The sequence below is a fragment of the Drosophila miranda genome, chromosome 5 (genome assembly GCF_003369915.1).
Source record: "Drosophila miranda strain MSH22 chromosome 5, D.miranda_PacBio2.1, whole genome shotgun sequence".
In the NCBI taxonomy this organism is placed as follows: domain Eukaryota; kingdom Metazoa; phylum Arthropoda; class Insecta; order Diptera; family Drosophilidae; genus Drosophila; species Drosophila miranda.
Genome location: NC_046678.1, coordinates 2,186,170 through 2,213,879, shown reverse-complemented (window position 1 = coordinate 2,213,879; position 27,710 = coordinate 2,186,170). Strand labels below are relative to the sequence as shown.

Sequence of the window (27,710 nt, the reverse complement as noted above, 5' to 3'; positions counted from 1 at the left end):
TAAACGTAATCAGTGATGTTATTCGCTGAAGTTTAGGTTGCATGTCTAGGGAAACTAATCAACCATTTTGTCTGATTCCGACCATTTCATTGCTATGTTTCCGTTCTGTGTATTTCCATATTTTTAATGTGGATGAAAGAGCAAACCGATATTTTCCGAATCAAATGTCACCGTCTAATCATGGAGTAATGCAGAATACATTATCCTTAGAGATCTTCCTAATGAAATTCTTAAGGTGTTTATATAAATTTACAAATAATTGGTAATACATTACATGGTTCAGTTTTTGAGAGATATGTTTTTAAAAGGTAAGGCTTAAAGATAATTAAATAAGGAGTTTTACACTGCATATTCTATTGCTTTGAGTTTAATATGCAGTAGTTTCTTCAGAGTAGACATTTACATATTTCAATCAAGTATTCTTACGCACAACCACAAATATACTAGTATACAATTTTAGTTGTATCAAATTTATTTTAAAAGAATTTTCCTGCAAATAAAAAATAAATAGAATCCGAATCTTTAAGAATTATACATTGAGACATATGCCAGTGCAAGTCTATCTCGAATGTTTTCATGTATTGAAATCTGCTATAATGGTACTTGGTTCGGTGACCGGTGTTTCAAAGCATTAGTAAAAGAGTGTTTCAAGAGAAAACCCCACAAATAAAAATTTAATTGAAAATTAAAAGAATTCAAAAAGCTTTTGATGCAAATCTATCAATGTTCATTTTAAGAAAATTGTATCATTATCCGATCGTTATTTCATTTCAGTCTTTAGTCATTGTTTCAAAAATCTACGAATCATGTGATCAGTTCTATTGCATACGAGTATACCCCTGCAAAGGGTGTTGTTTCATTTCAACTAAAATTGTATTATACGTAGCAATAGCAATAAGCAACGTAACTGCTATTAACTGTATGTATTAGCTATTTATTTCTCATAAATATTGACTGAAGTCTGGATTAATATTGTCTTTTTCAAACCGCAGTTTTATCAGTACATACTAACCTAAGTCGGAGTTTTATAAATCATACCTTCGGATATCAAACTTTGGATTAGTACTACACATGTATATGCTGTCATAAGACATTTAGAGAACAATTCAGCCGTTTTAATGTGAAACATATATATTTGCAAGGGTATTTCAGCTTCGGCTTGCCGAACTGAGATGTTTTTTTTTACATAACTATATTGGGATATTGATTTGGTGGGCAATTTTTCAAATAATCCATTTGTCCTAGTTATGGTAGCACTTTTGATTATTAATGTGCATAATGCATAATGTGCATTTGATTCGGTTTCTTTTCTGTATAGTGATTGCGTGTCCTTGAATTTCTTTACGGCTTAGGCAGCCTAACATAATAACTCTGTTCTGATTCCTATATTATATTATATGATAGCGGACCGCCGCACGCATATAAGGAATCCAATAAATATATACATCATATATTTTAAATATTATTATTATGCACACATAGAAATATTTTGTTTGTCTCTTATTAATTGAAAATGCTAATTTTTACATACATACATACACAGATACATCAAATATAGAGTACTATAACATTTACGTATTACAATTGTATCATCTGGCTATATATTCATAATTATTAAGGGTGTGTTGTTCAATTGACCTGTTTGAAATATCAATTAAAGAATAGCATAAAAAACAGATGTAGAAGCACTGCTGATAAGACATATATTTACTCCTATTAGTTTTTTTACAATGGTTAAATTAAATAAACACAAAAGACATGAACTAATAAAACAAAGACAGAATGCAAATATTTGTTGAGTCTGTTTTAATATTAAAAAATGCTATCTTATGCCCTGGTGCTGAAGGTCGTCCTGTCCTAATAGCTTTATGACTTATAACGGACTTTTTACAGATGCGTTGTGCTTACAGTTATCCGCTGATTTTTTGTTTCAGCAAAAAAAATCACTATGTTTGTAAAAAAAACACCACAATTTGTTAAACAAAATTTAATATTTTGACTCTCCCGAGGGAACATACATACACAGACCCGTTTGAAAAATTATAGCAAACGTTTCTACGTTTGTTTACAAAAAGAATAATAAACCGAGTGTTTCATTAACTTAATCTGTACATGAATTTTAAAATCGCGATAGTAGATTATAGTCAATTATTACTAACGACAGACAGCGCATCATATGGTTTCCTTCCACCTATAATGTATACTGTAAGATATCACAACGCATAAAGGATAAAACTCTGGAGCATTTTACAAACCCTGGGAACTAGGTAACATAGTATTCATTTGTGAACATAGGTGTTTTTGTGTGTGTTACGAGTTGCAGATCTTAGAGATAGTATAAATTACACAAATAATAGAATATTTAGCAGGTGAGCGACATCACATTCCAGTGCTATTTTTCAGTACTATTACATTCAACTAGCACCAACTTTGACATCATGTGGGTTTATAAGTTGGGACTGTAAAGTCACAAAATCTGATGATCTGTTGGTTAGATATCTTGTCCAAATGGAATGTGACTTGTTACCATTAAATGCAAATGCAGAAAACTAACAGAAAAGTATATAATAATCGATCATCACCAACGTCAGCTATTTAAAAACAAATTATAAATACAAATTATCTTTATATTTAATTAAAATTAAAATCAGTCGATTTTTGCATTTGGATTACTTTATGTCGAATATCTGATATCTGATCTTACACAATAATGTTACTTATATCCATACGTACATAAAATACAGTTATAATTATTTGTTTTAATGAGCAACGACGACATATACAAATGATGTTTTATAGATTCTTCTTTCCACTGACATGAGAACTAAAGCAAGGTTTAGTGGGTTTTTTTTTTTATTGTTTCATAGGCGTGTAGCGAACGAGTCATGATCGGATCGAAAAGCTGGTAGACGATACCTATGGTTTGAATTTGTGTTTGTCTTCATGTGAATATATACTATACATATATATATATATATATCGGTTTGTATAGTATGAGTCTGTATATGTTTGGCAGTTTTCTTTTTGGGGAAAGGATTTTACAATTTTCGCATTGCTCAGATGGTCAGTCGACAATAAAAGGGAAAATTGTACCTATAGCATATATTTATTTATGTAAAAATATATGAATCGAATAAAGTATTCGTATATTCGTATGTTAATACACGTTCATATATGTATACATCCACAATAGACACAAATTAAATAGTAAATACCATCTAAACATACAGCTTAAAGCACGCTAGCTCACATTCGCATGGGATACACACACAGCACACATAAATACATACACATGCATATATATTTCTAAATTGCGTTGGTATATAGGGAAAGCAACTCCTTCCTTTTTAATGATTCTTGATTCTATCAACTAGAAGCTTATAGACAAGCTAATTCATAAATCATTTGCATCGCTTTGAGACATAGCTTTTAGGAGACCCTCTTAGGACTCTCTTATTCAGCTGACATTATATTATGAACTTGCTCCAACTTGAATGCCAATCGCTGCTTCTGTGAAAACTCATCTTCCTCCAGAGTAACAGTGAGCTGTTCATTGTATTTTACAGCGTAAGTGTACAACTCATGCAGAGCACAATTGGTATTAAACTCTGTCGTATGCAGCTGAAATGAAATGATCGAAATTAATTTTTTTAAATGAAATAATATTGCTAAATTAGATATGAACTACTAACCCTTGATTCTTCAGCAAGCATAGCATTCATATCTTGATCTGATATGGGTGACATATCTCGAATATCTCTATAGTAGCGATCTACCCACTTACGATACTCTGGAATATCCTTTGCATATAGTAGTTTCGAGCTTGGAGAGTCTTTGCCTGTAACAAAACAGAGTTGTAAAGAAGAGTTTCTCTCGAAAACTTTACCAATTCATACCCAAACGATGATCTGAAGTAGAGCAAGAGTCCATGAATGTTTGAGCCACAACTGATAGGCAGGAGTCTACAATATTCGACTTGTGTATGTCGAAGACAAAGTTTGGATTTTTGATTAGGTTCACCCAAAAACTAAAAGAATACCAAGGAGACTCAATGTCAATATCTACCTCTAATAAAAGTTTTTTAGTTAATAGGATAGGATACGTACCGCAAGGGTAGACTGTTGCTCTTCCACGTATGCACAACCTCAGGATCAGTTATCCCATGCAATTGGGCTTGATCGTCCAGAAAGTCGAACATGTATTTAATTGCCAATGGCAGGGCCGACCCGCGATGTGCAGTGCTGAATATTGTCTCAAACAGATCGTCCACAAACTTCTGCAGCGTGCCCTTAGTCGCTAACAGTCTGGTTAGATAGATCTCGGACACCAGTTTATTGACTCGTTCGCCTTCTTTCTGCATATCACTGTCGTGATGTTTTACCAAATGCCAGTACCTTATACCACTATCCTGCATATCGTTGTTCAGGGGGCTGCCGGCGCGGCTAAATGTCGGAGAGGAGGAGGTGTACTTCGATATATTAAGAGTTTCATACCTAAGATTGACAATAATATGTTAAAATAAATGCATTTGCTGAAAGATGTTAAAAAGTTGTTGTGTTTACTTGTGAGATTTTTCATTTTTATCCGATAATATACTGAAGTTATAGATTGAGCTCTGCTTCGGCACCAAGCTCAATCCAGCTCCATCTGGCACGTTATAGTGCTGCAATGTGTTCAGCTTTTTCCATTCGCTCTCCGTCTTGGAAGTGACGTCTTCATCGTACAAAATGACTCGTCCGGTAGCACCTGTGCGCCACTCTTTTGCAGCAAAATAAATAGATTTAAAATTATAGATATCGCTTAAATTGACATGGACAATCTTTAACTGAAAAAGTTATAATAATAATACCGACTTTTACCAAATCTTACTCATAAATTTTTTCCGAATTATGTTTTTTTGTAGCTGTTGCTTTTACGGCAGTACGCGCAGAAGAAAGTCGAAACGACAAGATAGTTCACCACCATAGAAATAAGTACGACGACAAAATACACTAAATGGTTAATGACGATTGATGCGAATTTAGATTGTAGGCAGCTGCAGCTGTAGCCAGATTTATTTGATTCTTATAATCAAACCAAACGAGAGTCAATAAACCTTGCGTAAAAAAAAAAAACGAGGGGGAACGTTGTAAGTTGCTGCGACCGCAACTCTACATTTATACCCGATACAGACGCTTCCTTCTGGACGTTACACACATCCATTTTCACGCTCTGATAATGATTTCGAGCTCGTCAGAATGCATTGTATCCATTGAGGTTTTGAACAATCTGACCAATTCTTTATGTTAATGCAGAAGAACTTGCAATTATTCTATCATTTCACGTTTCGTTGCAGTAAAAATTTCACAACGCTTATCTATTTAAATTTCGAAATCACCGAAGAAATAGATCTGAAGTAACATATAATATTCGTTTAGTGGTAGTAACAAAGCGCCCTCTTGAAGGTGAATATGCCCTTGAATCAGAATTTTTGGTAGCAATTTCGACAACTAATTAAAAGAATTTTTAATTTTGATAACCCGGATTGTTGCCGCGTGGCCGGAAGAGTTAAAAAGAGACATTTCGCCTCGAAGCCGAGTGCTGTCGATTACGCGTTTTTCGCGTCAGATCTGGCTTGACCTTTTTTCGTCAAAAAAATCTTGTTCGCTGAGAAACATGGAATTAGCACAATTTTTGAGTACTTTTAAGTTTAAAATATTCAGAAATTGAATGTAAATATAGCGATATTCATTAAATAAACAGAGAAAATACCAGCGACATCACTATTAAGCCAGGATAATCTGGTTAAGACAAAACTAAGGAATTCCATAAAATTAAAAAGGACCAGTAGCAGTCTGTGCATACGGTAAAGTTTTATTGTCAGTAAAAGGATATTACTAGTTTTTATTTAAATATACAGGTATGGCTTGCGAAGACTTGGAAAATGCTGTTTTGACTACGAAGTGCCATGTGTGCCAGTGGCTACGACCATGTCGTACGAATGCAAATCAGAAGCTAGCCCCACAGAGCTGGATGAGTTAATAAAAAATATATAAAATAAATATTTACTAACATTTTAATACAAAATTCTTAACACTATTATTTACTCTTTTTGTATTTTCTTTAAAAATTTTCCGCTTTTTTTCGTTTTTTTCCAAGTAGAAACAGCTTTTTTTCTGATAAAAAATTGGCAGCACTGGCCGGGGGTTTCCGACTGCAACTTCAATACGTTGCAATGCTGGCATACGAAAGACAATGAACAGATATCAAAGCAGCGAAGATCTTTGTATATTCTTTATTTTTTGACTCTTGTGCTTATTCGGATTCAGCGACACTCAAATACATATACACAACTGGCCAAAATAATAAGTACACGCTTATGAACTTTCTTTCACGTCCTATAAAACTTTTCTTATAAACATAATTAAAAAATCAAATTTACTTTTAGTTTTCTAACCTACAATAGACTATAAAAATGTTTATCATAAGCATTTTTCATTTCAAATATATATTTTATGACCAACTAAACCTTAAAAACATAAACAAGGGCTGGCCAAAATAATAAGTACAGCAATTCTCCAAATCGAAAATCTAAAAGCGTATCAAAATTTGTCCACTTTTTTCTTATAATTTATAATCTTTTACTAGTATCCTATATAGCAACACTTATTTTGGATGACTTCGGCCATTCTTCTTGGCATACTAGCAATAAGTTTGCGGCAAGTCTCCACTGGAATCTCACACCACGTTTTTTGCACAAATTCTCCACAATTCTTTTTCTTTTCGAAAAGCATTTTTACCAATTTGACGTTTCAAGTCACCCCAAAGGCTTTCAAATGGGTTTAAGTCAGGAGACTGACTTAGTCAAGCTATAACGTTTACATTTTTTCCTGTAAACCAAGCCTTGACCAACTTTAAGGGGTGTGCTTTGGGTCATGTTCCTGTAGAAAGACCGATCTCAAGGGCATGTTTTCCTCAGCATAAGGTTGCATAATGTCTGTCAATATGGATTTATACTCGAATTGGTTCACAGGATCTGTTATGCGATGTACCGGCTCAACGCCATGCCAAGAAAAACAGCCTCAGATACCTATACATCGGCCTCCGTTCTTAACCATTTTCTTTTTGTACCGGAAGTCGAATACTTTGCCTTTGGGTCGTTGTATACATCTTCTGGAGTCATTATCAAAAAGATTTATTTTTGTTTCGTCTCTCAATAATATATTATTCCACTTTTAAGACCCATCTCACCCAGACCATGCCAAATGATTTTCAACGACTTTTTGCCCCATCTTTTTACTCGGAGTAAGAGAACTTTTTGGACTATACGTCCTGTTAGGTCTGTATATTGAAGTCTCCGACGAACCATCAGACCTGATGGTTGACCGTTGTTTGTAAAGATTTCTTCTTCCATCCTCGATTTGCAATAAGCACTTTAGATATTAAAGCATTCTGAAAATAAAACGAGGGGGAACGTTGGGAGTTGCAACGCAACTCTACATTTATACCCGGTACTTAGTCAGTATGGCTCTCCTCCGGCAGACGTCGCTAATATTGAACGACACGACAAAGAGTGCGTGCGAGAGAGACAGAAAATCAGTCTGAGCGTGACGTCGGGCGATGCGTAGCCAGTGCAAATTGATTTGTTCCTTTTGGCTATAATCTGGTCTGTTCTGGTCCAGATTCAGCAATCTGATAGATATGGTCGTTATCTATGATTCTGCGTTTTTAGTTTTCTCGAATCTGCAATATTGTGGATGCAACAGATTTTCGTCCTTTGTGGGGGCGGAAGGGGGTGGGGCGAAATTCTGAGATATACGTTTTATAGTGAGATCTAACAGAAGTGCGGATACCAAATTTGGTTACTCTAGCCTTAATAGTCTCTGAGATTTGTGGATGCCCCAGATTTTCGTCCTTTGCGGGGGCGGAAGGGGGTGTGGCGAAATTTGGACACGAAACGGTCAAGGTCCGATATCACAGGAGTGTGGATACCAAATTTGGTTGCTCTGGCTCTTATAGGTTCTGAGATCCTTGAACTCATATTTTGCAATTGGCAAAACCGACCATGAAACCTGTGTGTTAGAGAGAGACAGAGCGAGAAAGAATGAAATTGTTTTCTTGATTCTGGCTATAATAATTATACGATCTGGTTGAGATTTTACACTCTAGAACATATAGTCATCCTCTACGATTCTACGATTTTTGGTTTTATCGTATCTTTAAAAATGTGGATGCCACAGATTTTCGTCCTTTGTGGGGCGGAAGTGGGCGGGGCGAAGTTTTGAAATATTTTTGTAGCAGTGACATATCACAGAAGTCTGGATCCAAAACAACGTTGCTCTAGCTCTTATAGTCTTTGATCACTAGGCGCTGAAGGGGACGGACAGACGGACGGACGGACAGACAGACAGGGCTCAATCGACTCGGCTATTGATGCTGATCAAGAATATATATACTTTATGGGGTCGGAAACGATTCCTTCTGGACGTTACACACATCCACTTTTACCACAAATCTTATATACCCCAATACTCATTTTGAGTATCGGGTATAAAAAACCGAGCGTCCAGGACTTTTCGCGATTTCCCGGAGAATTTTCCTTTCTTTTTAAAGAATTCTGGAAAACTTATTTTTTTTCAGCAGTACGGCCTATCTAAAGAATTTTTTAAACTCTCATGTACTTAAATATGAAAGAACTCAAAAAAAACCAACAATCCTTTGACCAAATCGTTATCAAATCCTTTAAAATTTACAAATAACACCAGTGTACTTATTATTGTGGCCAGACCAAAAATGCCCATTCAGCAAAAATTTAAGCATAGAATTTTATAAAGATGGCTCCCCACTTTAATTTTTGATTTAAATATTTGGCAACACTGTAACCTTTCCAAATATAAACAATTGGCATCCATACATTTACATATTCCATAACAAACTAGCACGACACCGATGTACTTATTTTTTTGGACAACCGGACAACGTAATTTTTGTTGTGCTGTGTAAGTGGATAGTTCCATAATTTCCCTTTTAATTCTTCCCGGTTTTCCCCTGGGCTTTGGACGTTTATTTCGGTACTCTCAGCAATTTCAACCGAACAAGATTGCAAAAAGCCTTCCTAAAACAATTCTCTGTCTTCATTTCTCAATCCGGAATACGAATCGTCGAATCAGAATGGTTAAATACGGAGAGCTCAAAGTTGAGCAGTTTAAGAAAGAATTGGCTGACCGGGGCTTACCGACAAGCGGTTTGAAAGCCGAACTGCAACTAAAAGCTGCATTGAAGATATCTGTTCTCAATGGAAATGGAAATGATGCAACAAGTGATGTTGCAACAGCAGCAAATGATGCTGCAGATGAAGGGTCAAGGCTACCAACAGCAACAAGTTAGGCTAAAGTTACAAGATCATGGCGAGATGATTAAGGGTCAGGACGAACAATAACAATAGGTTATGTTTCAGATAAAAGATAAAGGTGAAGCCAAGTCACAGATGTTGGAAGCTTTGGCAAAACAGATAAACGAAAAATTGGGCAACGTTGTCAAGAAACTCCACGAAACGTTTAGCGTCTGGAAAAGTCAGTCTCTAGGAATAATTGACGGAAGCTAATCGCGCGCGGCCGCTTTGATGCCTTTCTTGAAGTGTCAACGGATTCCCGACGCAGACAGACTGAATTACGAAGCCGTTAAGCGCACTCTGGAGCGTCGATATGGAGATGCCCACATGCTGGAAGTTCATTGCCTGGAGCTAAAAGACAGGGTACATGGTACGGAGACTCTCTTTAAGAGTTCGCGACAGATATAGAGCAACTATCACGCCTGGCTTACAACGATGCACCAACCGACTTACTGGGGAGATACAAGATCAATGGTTTTATTGACAGTATCAGAGATATGGACACACCCCGCAGTCAGTCAGGCTCTTAATGTGTATCTTTTACGGACTGAGTTGAGTGATGGTAAACGACTGATAAGCAACCAGGGACATAGAGTATTCATAGCAAGTCTCGGTCAAACTTTTCAGTTCAATGCTATAAGAACTACCTATCTCGATGCAGGATACGTTATTCTCAGGACCCTAAACAGTTTTACAGCTTCGTAAACAGTAAGCGTAGAACGTCCGCACACCCATCCTCGCTATCATTTTGTAATACGTCGGCAAATAATGATCAGGCAATTGCCGATCTTTTTGCCCAATTCTTCCAAACCACTTATTCTGAGGAAAGCTACTCTGGTCATCCGTACCCATACGGTTTACCGAGGTCGAACGGCATTTTCAGTCCCTTGTTAAATGAATGTTCCCTACTTCATGATCTTCGACTAGTTAAGCCGGTGTTTTCACCGGGTCCAGACGGGGTTCCAGGTTGTGTACTCAGGTACTGCGCCGAGGCTCTGTGTGGACCTTTGCTTAAACTATTCACCCTGTCCATTGATTCTTCTTGCTTCCCCCCGATCTGGAAGGAATCGTTTATAATTCCTCTCCATAAAAAAGGTAGCAAGTCTGATGCAAAAAATTATAGAGGTATAGCAAAGTTATCCGCTATTCCTAAAATGTTTGAGAAGGTTTTAACTCCGGACTTGCAACATCTCTGCAAGTCACTTATATCTCCAACTCAGCATGGATTTATAAGGCGGCGATCAACCACCACGAACTTGTTAGAGTTTACCTCTTTCATTATTAAAGGCTTTCAATGTAACTTACAGACGGATGTTATTTACACCGACTTTAGTAAAGCATTCGACTCTGTAAACCATTCCCTTTTAGCGCATAAACTTGACCTTTTAGGGTTTCCGCCCAACCTCCTGAGATGGATTTCTAGCTATCTTTGTTCTAGGTCTCAAAGAGTCCTCTTCAAAAACTCCCTCTCTTTACCAGTAAAGGTTTCTTCGGGAGTACCACAAGGCAGCCATCTTGGCCCCTTACTGTTCACACTCTTTATTAATGACTTACCTTCAGTATTAACATACTCTCGAGTACTTATGTATGCGGATGATGTTAAACTCTGTGTCCAGTACAAGGACATTTCATTTCATTCTCGCTTGCAATCCGATCTCAATAACTTTCAGTCATGGTGTTGTGCAAACTTGTTACACCTTAATGCCTCGAAATGCAAAGTTATGACATTTCATCGTTCTAGCCCTTTGTTGGTTCTCTTGAGAGAATTACCCTGGTGGATGATCTGGGTGTTATGTTAGACCCCAAGTTAAAGTTTTCCGAACACATTTCTACCATGGTAAATAAGGCCATGGGCGTGCTTGGGTTTATAAAGAGGTGGTCAAAGGAATTTGACGACCCCTATATAACAAAGACTCTCTATACCTCGCTTGTTCGTCCGATCTTAGAATACGGCTCCTGTGTATGGTGCCCTCAGTACAAAGTACACCAGGACCGTATAGAATCAGTACAGAAAAACTTCTTACTCTTTGCTCTGCGGGGCCTTAACTGGGATGCGGGTGTAAGACTCCCATCTTACTCTAGTAGACTACTATTAGTAAACCTCCCATCCTTAGTTAACCGTAGAAAAATGCTTCGTGTGATATTTATGCACAACTTGATCAGGGGTGACATAGACAGCCCTGATCTGTTGAGCCGCATAAACTTCACGATTCCTATTAGACTGACTAGAAATTTTATACCGTTGTTCCTTCCACTTTGTAGATCGAATTATTCCTTGCATGAACCGTTTAGGGTCTTATGCTCGGAATATAATTCCCTCTACCATATTATATCCACCACTAATTCCTTCCTCTTATTAAATTATTAATCCTTACACACCTTTCTATTAATTAGTAACTGTCGTGGTATTTGTATTTTGATTGCATGCTTAGTTTCTTAGTAAGTTTAGTACTAATTTTCCTCGAATGTTAGTCTAATAGCTATCTTTCTTGCATTTTCGCGTTTGGTTCGGCTACGCACCGCGCGTCATGCGACAGCGCCCCTCGGTCGGTTGGGCGGGAGGAGTGCTGCGTTTTGCCTGGGATCCGCGCGTAACAGCCTTCTGCTGGTGTCACACGGGCCACTTGACGGTGCAGTAACTGCATCGCCTCTTGAAAGATGCAGTCATTGCATGTCAACGTCCAAAGAAAAAAAAAAGTTGCTTCGTCTGCAGAAAGCATTCCCAGAGAAAGTAATGGCCTCGAAATTTGGTAATCTCACTAAAGCTACAGGTGGAGATGCGCAGATAATGGGCAAAATTACAAAGAAGCTTGGTATTGCGATGACGATCCAAGAGCACGATTTCATTTCAACTGACGTCATGGAAGACATCAGATGTAGATTTTAATACCCGCAATGGTTTTACACTTGACTTGAGATATGGGAATTCACAATGGCCTATATGTAAAAACGGTGACAACGGGTACGACAGAAAGATCTATGCATCGTACAAGGAAATGACAAAGCAAAAGATTGACGCTGCAGTTCAAACCGAAACTGCATCATAATTCCGGGCTATTCACTTGCCTCGTGCTTTAACTTGCTTGCGACGAGCGAAAACATCAAATGTTAACTCTCTGCAACGAAAAGCTAAAAATAAGGAGATGTTGATGGAAGCAATTATCAACGACGTGAATGCTTCGGAAACGTAACAATACAATTCTAACGTGCGAAATCTCTTATTTAAGAGTACACAATGTGATCCCAGCCAATTAATTTGGGTGCCTAGAAAACTACAGAGCTATCGGGCAAGGCAACGGCAGTGCGATAGACTTTTGAGTTTTACCCCTGCAATAGAGTATTTGCAGTGAGAGGCAGCTCCACTACGTCTGACGACCACGTTATAGAAGATCTAAAAACTTAGCTATAGGCAGCGTACTAAGGGTTGAATTCTAGTGGTTCGGTGGGATTCGAGATTCGCTTCGTTCTAACCATTATAATAAGCAATTCTGCTTTACCATAGCTTCGAATCGCTTGCTCAAAACGGACCGGATGAAGCGAATCCTGTAATTTGTACTGTGTCAAATCAGAATCGATTCGTTTTTTTCTGACTCGTTCTCTACTCGATTTTGTGGTAGAGAGAACGGTTTTTTGTTTCGTCCTCTGCCTGAAAATATTTATTTCTGTGTGTGGCTTAGAGTGACAGTGCACTGTCACACACTGCAGTGTGTCTGCCCCTGCAGTACCAGCAGTGAGCGATGACGAATGTCATCTACAATGTCATCTAGGCGTTGACGCTAGCCAAATCGAACCCTTTGTTTTTTCTTTTGTTTTTTTCTTTTCCGCGCGTGCCGAACGTAATTCGGTTCTGCCGACCGTGCGCAGTAGCAGAGAACTTCGTTTTATCTTTTCGTCTCCTTTGCGCCTGCGTCGACAGAACTCTTTTGCTTTGATCTTTGCTATTTGCAAGCATCAAACGAAGTTTTAATAAGTGAAATTAAGTACTCTGTGATTATTATTAATATCAGGTAAGTGCAGTTTTTAAATAATTAATAATATGTGTTGTGCGCGTGTTAAATAAAGAAAATTCAATTGTATAAAAGGTTAAATTTATAAAAAAAACTGTGTTCAAATTATATTAATTTTTCGCTGCATTCACATTATATTTCTTTATTCTTCTCTTATGCTCGGGAATAAAAGAAGAATAAAGAAATAGAATGTAGGTTTAAAAACAAATTAAAAAAAAAAAATTAATTAATTAATTAACATATTATTTCAGCGGCGGTGAAGATTAAAATACCCAACGAGCAGATAAAGTGATTAGGAAGGCTATTCACAATATTAAGAATAGTTATTTTCAAAAGGGCGCAAGGGGAAAAAAATACAAAGCTCTGACATCCTTAGACAATAATTAATAATCATTTTTAAAAAATAAAACTAATTGAAAAAATAAACAATTGAATGTATTACTTTTTTATGTGAAAATTCATCGCTTATTAAGTGCATGATTTTTCGGCAATTCTCGATGACAATGTCATCGATTATGCCCTAGGACATCTCCATGTTAAAGTAAACAGCTCAGCGTATGGCCGGTCATCAACTATGTCATCGGGGGTAGTGACGCGGTCACCGACGTGTCAGCAGCTGAGTCATCGATGACCCGTACTGCAGGGACTCTACAAATTTCCATGTGTGTAATAATTTTGTACATGAATGCTATACATGTTCACGCATGCACAAGAGGAATTCTTCGTAGTATGTGCCGAAAGTTTAGGAACATGCTCCATCGAACACACTAAAGGGGCATAAGTGCAGCTGAATACTGTAAATACATGCTGGGCTATACTATGAATTCCCGATACTCAGATAGCAGATGTATATGCGAACTTTTTTTTACATCTGTCTCTTTCTTTATTATTGATATAATAATGATTCGATCTGATCCACATTCGGCCATCTGGCCATTCTTTTTATACCCGATACTCAAAATGAGTATTGGGGTATATTAGATTTGTGGTGAAAATGGATGTGTGCAACGTCCAGAAGGAATCGTTTCCGACCCCATAAAGAATATATATTCTTGATCAGCATCAATAGCCGAGTCGATTGAGCCCTGTCTGTCTGTCCGTCCGTCCGTCTGTCCGTCCCCTTCAGCGCCTAGTGCTCAAAGACTATAAGAGCTAGAGCAACGATGTTTTGGATCCAGACTTCTGTGATATGTCACTGCTACAAAAATATTTCAAAACTTCGCCCCGCCCACTTCCACCCCCACAAAGGACGAAAATCTGTGGCATCCACATTTTTAAAGATACGATAAAACCAAAAACGCAGAATCGTAGAGAATGACCATATCTTTTAGACTGCAGAATCTGAATTGGATCGTATTATTATTATAGCCAGCATCAAGAAAACAATTTCATTTTTTCTCGCCCTGTCTCTCTCTAACACACACGTAGCATAGCCGGCTTTGCTTAGAGTAAAACATTAGCGCCTAGATCTCAGAGACTATAACAGCTAGAGCAAGCAAATTTGGTATCCACATATCCTAATATATCGGACTGAGACGAGTTTGTTTCAAAATTTCGCCACACCCCCTTCCGCCCCCGCAAATGACGAAAATCTGGGGATATTCAAAAATCTCAGAGACTATTAAGGCATTTGGTATCCGCACTTCTGTTAGATCTCACTATAAAACGTATCTCAGAATTTCGCCCCACCCCCTTCCGCCCCCACAAAGGACGAAAATCTGTTGCATCCACAATATTGCACATTCGAGAAAACTAAAAACGCAGAATCATAGATAACGACCATATCTATCAGATTGCTGAATCTGGACCAGATCAGACCAGATTATAGCCAAAAGGAACAAATCAATTTGCACTGGCTACGCATCGCCCGACGTCACGCTCAGACTGATTTTCTGTCTCTCTCGCACGCACTCTTTGTCGTGTCGTTCAATATTAGCGACGTCTGCCGGAGGAGAGCCATACTGACTAAGTACCGGGTATAAATGTAGAGTTGCGTTGCAACTCCCAACGTTCCCCCTCGTTGATTTTGAGATTTTGGTTTGCTTGTATCTTCAAAATTGTGGATGCCATCGATTTTTTCCCTTTTTGGGGACTGGGCGAAATTATGAAAAACACTTGTAACAGAGTGATGTCACAGAAGTCTGGATACACAATTCGGTTGCTCTAGCTCTTATAGCCTCTGAGATCTAGGCGCTCATCGGAACGGACAGACTTGGACTTATCGACTTGGCTATTGATGCTGGTCAAGAATTGAAAGCCGCGAAGGTGAACAGCTACATGCGAGGGGTAAATGCAACATACAGGTTGTGCGGACCATCTCGGACGACGCAGCGCTAGTCATCACCGGGATAGTTCCGTTCAGGGAGCAGATAAGGGAGAGGAAGCGGATTCACTACGCCACGCAGGATAGTGTAGCGTAAGTACGCACCAACGCCAAGTTAAATTACGCCGTCAGAAAAAAGTATAATTGACAGATGGCAGACCCGGTGGGACAACTCACCCAAAGGGCGTTGGACCCACACCCTCATCCTACGGATGGCATGCTGGGTTGGAAGGAAGTACGGCCAGGTAGACTTCTACTTCACCCAAGGTATTTCTATAAGATTGAAACGACGGTATATCTAAGAATGAAGACGCGCTTTTGATTTTGAACCGGTAGCGAGACAAGGGTCCTCCCCGGGAGAACAAATAATAAAAATCTGTATTCTTACAAAATTATTTATCGACAATTTCACCCACGGACCCCTGAAGCCCAATCTGGGTGATTTTGTGTGCAAAACTACATGCGATCATTTCGTACAGCGGAGTTTATTCACGTGCGTACGCTCCTGCACATACCACGCACATACGTACAATTGCGTACAGTTCGATGCGACTGCAGAGGTGACGCGCGCTAAGACTTGTAACCGAAAAACCTCGGCACGACGGATTAACAAACTAAGAAGGATTTTTAGAGAGAAATGAGGAAATCTTTTAGTGAAAAGGAAGAAAGCATATGGAAATAAGTTTCTATTAGCTATTTGGCTTATTAATTATTTGGACTATTTGGTTTCATCGAATACGCATGACGGTAGTCTACTTACCTAGATCTAAATCTTCTTTCCGAGGTCTCTGGCTGGAGGGTATGTTTCTGTAGATTGTCTCCAAGCATTTTTCCTTGACTTGGCCAATTGTATCGCAGTCCAAAACTTTTACGGACACATTCTCTGTGTGGGAAGGCAACATGTCGAGGTTGTTGCAGAAGATTGGCTGCTGTATAATGCTGGCGTAAACATTCATTGGCCGAAAATCGATAGACTGTCGTATGAGTTTCTCCTCACTAAGGGAGTATCTGGCCTCGTGAGTGCAAGCATCAACTGGCCCTTTGTCCACTTGCCCCTTCACAGCACGGAAGAGCATATATAGAGGCTCTCCTGCGCACTCCTTCAAGAATTTGTACAGCAGAAACGTAAACCAAGCACTCAACATTTTCTCAGCCACACTTTCAGTTCGCCGTAGTAGCAATTTCGGATGACTTTTCCCCTCTATGCACTTCTCGATCAGGTCGCCCAACAAGGTCTTCAGAATATCTGTGCAGTATTCCAACTTTGACTGTAATGTAACCATTATTAATGAGGCCACATTGACCCGTTCTCGCATCGAGAAGTATCGATTCGACTCCAGTGTACGTATGAAGAGAAGTAGGAACGTTTTGTTCATTATAAGTTGGCCAAATATACGTAGGCCCTTCTCCTTGCGCAGGAGTTCTGGTCTTTCCCACTGCAACACAACGTGATCTTCGTGGTTGGGAAAGAGAATCTTCATAGCATACGATCGGTAATCCAGGAAGGGAATGCCTCCAGAAGTAAGGTCGCCCGTGAGGTCAGTCATTTCCGTCTGGAGTTCAGCAAAGGCTTCTTTGCATTCGGCAGCCACTCGCAACTCCAGTATGTCCATCTGCTCCTGCATGTTGCGCAAAACTCGGTTCGACTCGGAACTCTTTTTCTTATAGGCCACCAGCAAGGCCACGAAGACGAGCAGCAGGATCACAATGCTGGCTATTACCGCAACTATGACGTTCTCTCCCCAATCCAATATGATGTTCGACGACTCATAGCTCAGTATCCCAATGCGGTACTCCAGCGAGGATCCGATGCGAACAATCACTTCGGGGCCGTTGGGGCTCTTAGTTGCGGTGGATTCGGGCGGAGGTCGACATGTGAGTTGCTGGCGGGAAAGTGACGTGATGTTGCAGAAACCGTTTCCTATTCTCACCTCCACATCGCTCTCCTTGCATGCACGGTCTAAATTGCGACCGTTTATGGTTAGGTACTCGCTCTTAAAGTACTTGACCCTCTCTTCAAACACGAAGTACTCTGGGTTCGGATACAGCTCAAAGTGGTTGTTATGTATCTTCGACAGATTCTGAACACCCAGCACATTGTCCATAAGAAATCCGTACTCGAGGAGCATTGGGCTCTCTGCGTCCAAATACTTGCTGTCTGTCTCAATAATAGGTGATGCACACTCCATTTCCAAGTCCGACTGAACTCGGCACTGGCTTGCATACATCTCCGTATTGTACACCACATAAATGCTGGGGGACTGTATGCTCGTGAATTGGGTGCCAATAACCGAGATTCGAATACCCCCGGCCGGTATGCCCTTGGGAACTTTGATCTGGCCAGTAGGTCCGGAGCTGACGTGCTCAACGGTGGGGTCAAGCACATATTTGAAATTGTAATCGTTAAACTCGCGGGGGCCGTTGTCAAACGACATCTTCAGTCGCCCCTCGATGATCCCTGGCGACGGGGAGGTGCGACATATGGCTTGCGAGGAATCTGCACTCAGAATTTTGCAGGGCAAATGGTCGTTGATGGAAGCTTGGATGCGGGAGCCGGCATTCAAATGCTTTCCAGAAATGTGCACTTCGGTGCCACCGGATGTCGGACCAAACTTTGGATTAAAGTCTAATATTTTCGGATCAACAAACTCGTAATCCTCTTTTGACTCGCCGCGGTAGTCCCCTATTTGGACCACTATTCTTCCGTTTCTATACATCTGTTCGCCTGGACTATCCACCGTGCACACAATTTGCTTTGTGTCGATGTAGAACTGCGGGAATGGCATACAGTTAATGCCAGCTATGCGAACTCCCGAGTAGATGTCGTTGTAGTTCTTGCCCAGATTGATTCCTCGTATCGTTATGTTCGTGCCGCCTTCCCAGGGACCCGTCTTCGGGTCAAATGTGTGAATCTCCGGGTTGGGACAAATCTCGCTCCGATTCAGCCAATCCGTTTTGCCCTCATTGTTCTTATTGCACTGCTCTTCCACCTCACACGTATTGGTGGACGAGCACCAGCCGCAGTTGTACTTGTCCGCCAGGGCCAAGCAAATGCCACAGCTGTCGGACATGTCCCGGCACCGATAAATTACAACTGAAATATCATATATAATTTTAATACATTGCAAATACTCCGCATCCGGTTGAACACTTACCATGGATATTGTGCGGATTATCAAGGGGCTTCGACCCGCCCCAAATAACAGCGAAGGTAGCCGTCAGATTAGGCGATCTGGAGGTATACTGAAACTCCATGCTGTCACAGTAGATGGTGTCGCCAAGCAACTGAGCATTCAGGCTGGTAACACGGCCCTCGATATTGAACTGGCACACGAATCGGGTCTGCACAATAAACTGACCGATGATATGCACCTTGACCTTGATAGATTTACTCGTGCCCGCAGCCACAAGCACTTCGCTTCCGTCGCCTGTTGCATTGATCGTGGGACAGAATCCAGGGCCCGATCTATAGCTAGGGCCTATCCGGCTCACCCCTGTCACCAGTATGTCGTTGCGGCAGTTCTCAGCGGTGTCATGCGTGCACCGATGTGCCTCCACGCACCAATCACATGGGAACTCTGAGGACACACAGCGTGTGCACGAAGAGTGGGTACTGCAGTCAAAAAAGGTGAAGTCCGTGGACACCAAGTCCGGTCCGTTCCTGGTGCGCACAGATAACTTAGCTGTGAAATGGTGTTTTCCCTGCTCAATTTGTGGCAGCATGTCTGTGCGGGGTGTGGTGCAGTTTACTCCGTTGCGTTTCTTGGTGGCGTTGGTGAAGAGCGCCTTGTCCTCGGTGGTAAAGGCACATATCAGATTCTCCTTCAGCTGCGGCAAGTGATCGATGATTAGCTCCAGGGTGCGAGCGGTAGTGCGTTGCAGCTGGTGCGGGACAACACTCGTTATTGTCGTGCACTTTCCAGTCTTGTAGCTGACCCAGTACAGCGGGTCGTTGGCATCATCCTGGCAATTGGAGCGCGGACTGCACTTGTTCTCCAAGGAGCACCAGCCACAGTACGGATCTCTGGCGCCCAAGCACTCTCCACAGGTCTTATAGTCGGAGCAGTCGAAGACCTTTACCTTGCTCACTCTGCTCTCAGACATGGCATAGATGTAGAGATTCTGGTTGTCAAACTTCATGTCTTGATTGATAGCCGAGCCCACATCCACGGGAAAGCTGGCGTATTCGTTTGCAACGGACGACGATTCGACCACAACCTTCTTAAGGTATCCGTCCACTGTTCCAACAAAGACAACCGTGTATCCGCTGGTGCTAGTGGCCGCCACTGAGGTGAGTCTTGTGCTAAACATAGCCACGGGTACGGATGTGATGGGGTTCTCTCCTCCCAGCGGAGAATTCACGTCTAATCCACAGAAATCCTCGCCAATAGTTTGCAGTTTCTGGAATTGCGAAAAAAAAAGATGTAAAATATTTAGTAATTCTTTTAATTATAATACGGTTGGTACGGCCGTACCCGTATTTATGTTACTGTTTGCAAAGTTAAAGCAAAGATTACACCATACCAAAAAAGATATTCTATGTCATGGTATTTCATGACACCCCGTAGACTAAGGCGAAAGCGGGGTTTCACAATTCGTATTCGTTGCTCTCTCGATATTTTGCGCACTATTCGAAGCCTCGCTTGTATTTGGGCACTGGCAATTCGGCCCGCATGACTTTGTATAGTCTGGATCTAGCAGTTGAGTATTGCATATCGAATAGGACTTCAATCTGACACAGTCTTCAACCGCCCGTCTTTAATCTGCCCCGACTTAAATCGATCTAAACAAGTTCAGTTATTCTTTAAACGGAGCTGAGTTGATTCGATTTTCCGAATATGTTCAGACCTTTTCTGTCTTCTTCTGAGCTGTCACAAAAATAATATGGAGGGAACATTATATACATATAAACCTTATAATAAATTCGGTAAACAGTCGTATCATTGATAAAGAGATCTTTATTGACCCCTGTGGCCATACAGGCGATTCTGGATTTACGGAAGGAAAACAACGGTTTTCAAGGGGCACGGAAAGACTTACCCATATACAAAATATTGGCAGAAAATTTTAGTAATTTGCTCTGTCGCATTCCGAAATAAAAAATTTAATTGAGAGTACAATTTTTCAATAATTGGGTTGATGTTTTAAATTTGATTCCTATCCGTATTAGCATCAAAACACAAATCAGATGTTTTTATAACGCAATAAGCAATAACTCAACTATGCTCCACTTGAAACTATCATTCTGCGTTATTCAGGCAGGCTCCGTTTTTCACTTACTTTCGCGTTTTCGGTTCTCAGCCAAAATGGTCCTTTTTTTATATGCTTAATTATACCCGATACTCAAAATGAGTATAGGGGTATATTAGATTTCTGATGAAAATGGATGTGTGTAACGTCCAGAAGGAAGTGTTTCCGACCGCATAAAGTATACATATTCTTGATCATGTCTGTCTGTCCGTCCCTATGAGCGCCTAGTGCTCTATAAGAGCTAGAGCAACGACATTTTGTATTCAGACTTTTGTAATGTCACTGTTACAAGTGTATTTCAAAATTTGCCCCCACCGCCCAAATTCGTGCTGTTACGCGCAAAACATTTTTGCCAACTTTCCGATAACCGAATCGGGCAGCATCAGCTATTAGCTCGAAATCGAAAAGTATTGCTGCCGTGACCAATTATCTCAGAGCCAAATTTAAGATTTAATAATTTAATCTAAATTACCCTGGTAAAATTTATGTTAATGCATCAAGTGAAACCAGCAGGCTGACTGACTGATTTTTTCTGCGCGGCAGCAAACATGCGTTGTTGTAAATTAGTTAAGAAATAAATAAATAATGGTCCCGAACCCCCATTGGAAATGGATCAGCGATCCAGGTATCAAATTTTTTTGTTCTGATAATAATACGTCTATAATACAGTGGCGAGCACATGTGGATACATGTTTATCACTTTTCACTTTAAGCGCCTGTAAAATCTTTAAAAATGAATCCTTTTAATTTTTTTTTTTTAAGATTCTTTAATTTAGTGAGAATTAAAAAAGATAATAATTTCAATTCAAAGAGATCCTTTTCCTTAAGAAATTTTAATTTTTTCAAAAAAAGAGCATGTATCCACTTTTGCACGTTTCAAATTTTTGTACTTTAATAATTTTTTAAATATATTTGTTCCAAAGGGCCTTAGCTTTTATCATATTCCAAATAAGTATTGGCATACTCTCGACTAAATTTAGTAGCTGCTGGCAAGGTATCATGCGCCACTCCGACCTCTCGCGCTCCCAAAGACTCACCCAATCCCTTTGGTTCAGACTCGTACTTTTCCAAGGTTTTTTAAACAGAGCCCATCGATTTTCAATGGGATTTAGATCTGGGCTATTGAGCAGGCCACTGGATTAAGTGAAAACTCGAGTTATTCGGACGATTTATCAAGAATTTAGCCTTGTGCGTCGGGCTACCATCTTGCTATAAAGTGATCTCGGATGGGGGGGAAGACACATTTGTCTATAAAATTTGACAAAATGGGTTCCTAAATATGAAGATAATATTCTTTCTTCATTATTCCATTTATATTTAAGCATTTATATGCTTAATTATACCCGATACTCAAAATGAGTATAGGGGTATATTAGATTTCTGATGAAAATGGATGTGTGTAACGTCCAGAAGGAAGTGTTTCCGACCGCATAAAGTATACATATTCTTGATCATGTCTGTCTGTCCGTCCCTATGAGCGCCTAGTGCTCTATAAGAGCTAGAGCAACGACATTTTGTATTCAGACTTTTGTAATGTCACTGTTACAAGTGTATTTCAAAATTTGGCCCCACCGCCCAAATTCGTGCTGTTACGCGCAAAACATTTTTGCCAACTTTCCGATAACCGAATCGGGCAGCATCAGCTATTAGCTCGAAATCGAAAAGTATTGCTGCCGTGACCAATTATCTCAGAGCCAAATTTAAGATTTAATAATTTAATCTAAATTACCCTGGTAAAATTTATGTTAATGCATCAAGTGAAACCAGCAGGCTGACTGACTGATTTTTTCTGCGCGGCAGCAAACATGCGTTGTTGTAAATTAGTTAAGAAATAAATAAATAATGGTCCCGAACCCCCATTGGAAATGGATCAGCGATCCAGGTATCAAATTTTTTTGTTCTGATAATAATACGTCTATAATACAGTGGCGAGCACATGTGGATACATGTTTATCACTTTTCACTTTAAGCGCCTGTAAAATCTTTAAAAATGAATCCTTTTAATTTTTTTTTTTTAAGATTCTTTAATTTAGTGAGAATTAAAAAAGATAATAATTTCAATTCAAAGAGATCCTTTTCCTTAAGAAATTTTAATTTTTTCAAAAAAAGAGCAAGAAAGAATATTATCTTCATATTTAGGAACCCATTTTGTCAAATTTTATAGACACATGTGTCTTCCCCACATCCGAGATCACTTTATAGCAAAACGGTAGCCCGACGCACAAGTCTAAATTCGTGAAAAATCGTCCCAATAACTCGAATTTTCGCTTAATCCAGTGGCCTGCTCAATAGCCCAGATCTCAATCCCTTTGAAAATCGATGGGCTCTGTTTAAAAAACATTGGAAAAGTACGAGTCTGCACCAAAGGGATTGTGTGAGTCTTTGGGAGCGCCTGAAGTCGGAGTGGCGCATGATACCTTGCCAGGACCTACTAAATTTAGTCGAGAGTATGCAAATACTTATTCGGAATATGATAAAAGCTAAGGCCCTTTGGAACAAATATTTTTAAAAAATTATTAATGTACAAAAATTTAGAACGTGTGGATACATGCTCTTTTTTTGAACAAATTAAAATCTCTTAAGGAAAAGGATCTCTTTGAATTTAAATTATTGTCTTTTTTCATTCTCACCAAATTAAAGAATCTTAAAAAAAAAAATCACAATGCTTGATTCATTTTTAAAGATTTTACAGGCGCTTAAAGTGAAAAGTGATAAACATGTATCCACATGTGCTCGTCACTACATGCCTTACTACCGGGTTGTTCTTAAAGTTTTATTTGTAAAACATTAATCTCTTGAGTTTATAATCTTTTCCTTCTTGATCGTCACATTTATAATGAATCTTCACTGACATATCGATACTTGTCGCAGACCAGTCGAATACATTCGTATACATTCTCACATTACTATCGATAAGTAAATATTTAATAAATATTCATATCTTACATGTTTTTATACCCGATACCAGATACCCGAAAAGGGCCAACATAAAAATAAAACGAGAGGGAACGTTGTGAGTTGCTAATAACGGCGCTAACATTGAACGACAAAAAGTGTGTGCGAAAGAGACAAAAAAATAGGTAAAACGTGTAGGGCGCTATAATAATGATCCGATCTGATCCAGGTAATCTGGTAGATATGGTTATTCTCTATGATTTAGCATTTTTAATTTTTTTGTATCTTAATAATTGTGGATGCCACAGATTTTCTTTTTTTTTTTCGGGGCGGGGCGAAGTTTTGAAATACACTTGTAACACTGAGATATCACAGGAGTGTGGATACCAAAATGGTTTCTCTAGCTCTTATAGTCTCTGAGATCTAGGCGCTCACCTGGAGCGACAGACGGACAGACAAACGATTCGGCTTTTGATGCTGATCATCTATACATATGTTTATACTTTATGGAGTCGGAGCCGCTTTCTTCTGGACGTTACACACATCCACTTTCCTCACAAATCTACTATACCCCTATACGCATTTTGTGTATCGGGAATAAAAACTAGAGGCAAGAGGGCTTTGTCCTGTGTCTCGACTCTACTCTGTGACTGTCCTCAAATTAGCTGTATTTTTCTAACTACAGCGTGATACGGGGAGAGCGTGTGGCCTCACTGTGGCCACCCTACGTTTTAGAACAACCAGGTATTCATGGAGAAAACCAGAAGCGCTTCTGAAAATATCAGAAGTCACAGCAGCAGTCAGCAACAAGAAGTGTCGAAATCACAGCGCTGGAATTTGTCAGAATTCAATAGTCGCAGCGGACAAAGGCAGTCGACGTCGAACTGTTTAATACCCTACCCTATTGCTAACACTGAAATACAATTAATGATTTATATTTAATTCCCATTTATATAAGAATACAAACTAAGTACATATGTTTTACATACCGTTAAAACGCACGGCATACTGGGCGATATAAAGTCCAGTCCGCGCATTCCATTGCCATTGAAGCACGATTTGATATTTTGCATAAATTTACGACGAATGGATTTCAATGAGTAAATGCAGAGGGCCGAGCTGTTGGTGGGTGCGTTTCCATCTCCCTTGGAGAAAACAGCAAACAGAACGTCGTCTTGGATGGAAATGCCCAAGCTTTGGGCCAGATCCGAGCTTGGCTTTCCCAAGAAGCCGGCCTGCACCAGATTAAATTTTGTGCCGCCCTGGGCCTCGCTGATGCACTCGACAGGGATTTCAGTGTACGAATAATAGTTGGAGTCCTCCTGGCATATACGTACCAGTTTCGTTATGTACTCCTTCGGGGACGAATGGTGGTTGTGCTTCAGTTGGGTCGTCAGAAAGTATGAGAACCGCTCTGAGCTGAAGCCATATACATAGTTCACGAAATATGATTCCCGGGCGTACGAATTGATGAATGTTCGGGTTCCGGTTGTTACCGCTGATGAAGCGATCTGGAACATCTTGGTCTTCTCTAGAGATCGTGACGCCACAGCGGGGATTTCGCTGCGGTATGGCGAATTGTTTGTGTATGTGACTCCGACATACATTACATTGGTCACAGGATGCTGGGGAGGTCCCGGTGCTATGAATGCCACTGTTGAAGACTTGGCGTCATTTGCCACCACTGCATCTGGTACCTCGTGCTCAATTATACTGACGTTCTGCAGATTGCGCACTGTACACGTGCCCTGGAATAGGGAGCCGCACGCGATTAGGCGCGATGTGGCCCGGTCTATTAGCAGCACTTTGTTATAGTTGTCTGTCGGACTACGAACGGCGTTTAGCGGACAGTCGAGTATGCTGCACTCGACAGAATCGTTCTGGGGTCCGGTTTTCACTGTCTCGTGGAGGTCCAAGTCCGGCGACAGCTGATACAAACGGTTAACTCCGCCCACAAACACCCGTCCAGTAATTGTGTCCACCAGGATGTGGTTTAGTCGGGTGTCGAAGTTGGCCACATTTGTAATGGTGGTGCTTAGATTCTTAGCTTCATTGACGGCGACATTTGCGTCAGTTAAGCTTATGGAATCGTTTTGCAAAGACGCAACCATTCTTTCAGCCCGAAAGCGAGCAGCGACGGTCCGTGAATGTCCTGATCGTAGCCAGTACTCATGATGATCTCCCAGAGTTGCTAGTAGCAGAAACCATAGAAAGAAATGCATCTCCTCAATCGCTCCTTATCTCGGCGATCCGATGCACTTTTTGTATTGCAATGCAAAGGGTACCCAATTAGCAAAATGCTAATATTCCTGGATTTAGCTAGTCGTTGGGTCTACTCTCAGGTATGGTATTATTCGTTGATAAATGCAGGATGTGCTTTTATTGTACTCTGTCTGTGGGTTCCTCCTTCAAGTGGTTTCTTCTTATCTGTTATCCATTTGACATCGAGTTGATCGCTCTAGTGTCTTTCAGGGAACTACCATTTGGTTATTAGCGGCAACATAGTTTCATCTTCTTTATGGAAGGATACAAAAATAGTAATTACAATTTAACTTCAGTGAAATTTGTTATTGCATTTGTTTTCGTTTCCTCAAACATATATGTATATAAATGCTTAAATATATAATGTATGTGTGCCAAAATGAAAACTGAAGAATATATGGAATAACTATCAAGTTCAATATGTGGTATGGGTTATCTATGTACATTAGCTAATGCGAATATATACGGATAAACCCGAAAATTCCTTTCCTTTCTGTACAGAATGCAGCATTGGGAAAATTCAGGTGGGAAATTTTAATGAAAAAATTAAAACCATGAATATTTGCGGCCGGCGAACCCAGTCACAATAATGGTGAGGGTCCTTTTGTGAGGAATGGAATTCTGGACCGGAATCAATCTGTATTCTGAAGCAAAAATAAAATTTAAAAATAAAAGAATTTCGCGGCAGACGGTATCGGAAATTAACAAATCATCCCTTAAAGATAGAATTATTGTTTATTTTTGGGATTGTGTCTGGGTGTTAGCCTAATGACATTTTTTATGTACAAATTAATGTTCATATGGATGCATAGTCGAATATTATTTATTTCAATAAAATGCAAAAAAGTTCAGTGCATATAATGCAAGTATGTACATATGTGCGAGGGTATGTGCATATGTGCACACGTACATACAGCCAAACTACGATTCTTTCCTGCATCTACCACGCCCCTTACACCAACATAAATTTCTTTCTTTCTATGCACATATGTATGTGCATGCATACATACATTTACAATATCTTTTGTATATACATACATAAATATGTATTTAGTTGCGGAGCATCGATGCATTTTTTCTACCCAAATTAAAATAACTTCACTTTTTATGTATGATTGTTCATCTATATGTACATTTGTATGTAGAACTCGCAGTTTTTATGTGTCATAGATAAGTATATACATACATAAATAAAATAACAAATGTTGATAGATATGTACAACTTTAGCTACTAACATGCACGAAGAGAATAATAACGCACTAACCGATTTGAACTGTAAGTTTCAATTAAAGTCGAATTATCTGAGTTAATGATTTAAATTTGCTTTACTCTCGAGCAGTCTTCGATTTTCACTTTTCACAATGGGTTCGGGGTTCGGTCTTTGGTGCACTTTTGTATGTATAACTGAATCAAGCGAGGATGAGCGGTGCTTGTTTTAACTCCACGCCGGATGGATATACATACAAGATCTAATTATATCACATTTAATCGGTACCTATGAAAACTACATCCTCGGACAATACACCATTTCGTTTTAATTTACTTATTTTTTGCAAATTTACACATTTTCTCTGAAAGTAACAACTAGAGATGGGACAAAAC

At 39.7% G+C, this 27,710-nt stretch overlaps 1 protein-coding gene across 5 annotated transcripts; it reads right to left on the bottom strand.

Annotated features, from left to right (window-relative positions):
• Nucleotides 1–1,451: 1,451 nt before the first annotated feature.
• Nucleotides 1,452–27,710, bottom strand: LOC108164428 (plexin-A2). 5 transcript variants are annotated; one of them, XM_017300110.2, is made up of 9 exons: nt 27,604–27,710; nt 24,835–26,359; nt 18,856–20,101; nt 16,461–18,794; nt 4,563–4,758; nt 4,107–4,493; nt 3,897–4,027; nt 3,693–3,838; nt 3,454–3,621 (listed from the first exon to the last, which is right to left on the bottom strand). In XM_017300110.2, exons 2-9 carry the CDS (start codon nt 26,065–26,067, stop codon nt 3,454–3,456), a joined length of 5,841 nt encoding a protein of 1,946 aa, XP_017155599.1. In that variant the 5' UTR covers nt 26,068–26,359; nt 27,604–27,710. The 5 variants fall into 5 exon arrangements, with proteins under 5 accessions (XP_017155600.1, XP_017155599.1, XP_017155597.1 ...); XM_017300108.2 differs by having other exon boundaries at nt 27,373–27,708; XM_017300109.2 differs by having other exon boundaries at nt 24,835–26,356; nt 27,373–27,708.

Coding starts and splice junctions, on each gene's coding strand:
- LOC108164428 (XM_017300110.2), bottom strand. CDS start 26,067: ATGCATTTCTTTCTATGGTTTCTGCTACTAGCAACTCTGGGAGATCAT. Junction 4,028..4,106: donor AGCAACAGTCTACCCTTGCG/GTACGTATCCTA, acceptor GTATTCTTTTAG/TTTTTGGGTGAACCTAATCA. Junction 3,839..3,896: donor TACTTCAGATCATCGTTTGG/GTATGAATTGGT, acceptor GTTTTGTTACAG/GCAAAGACTCTCCAAGCTCG.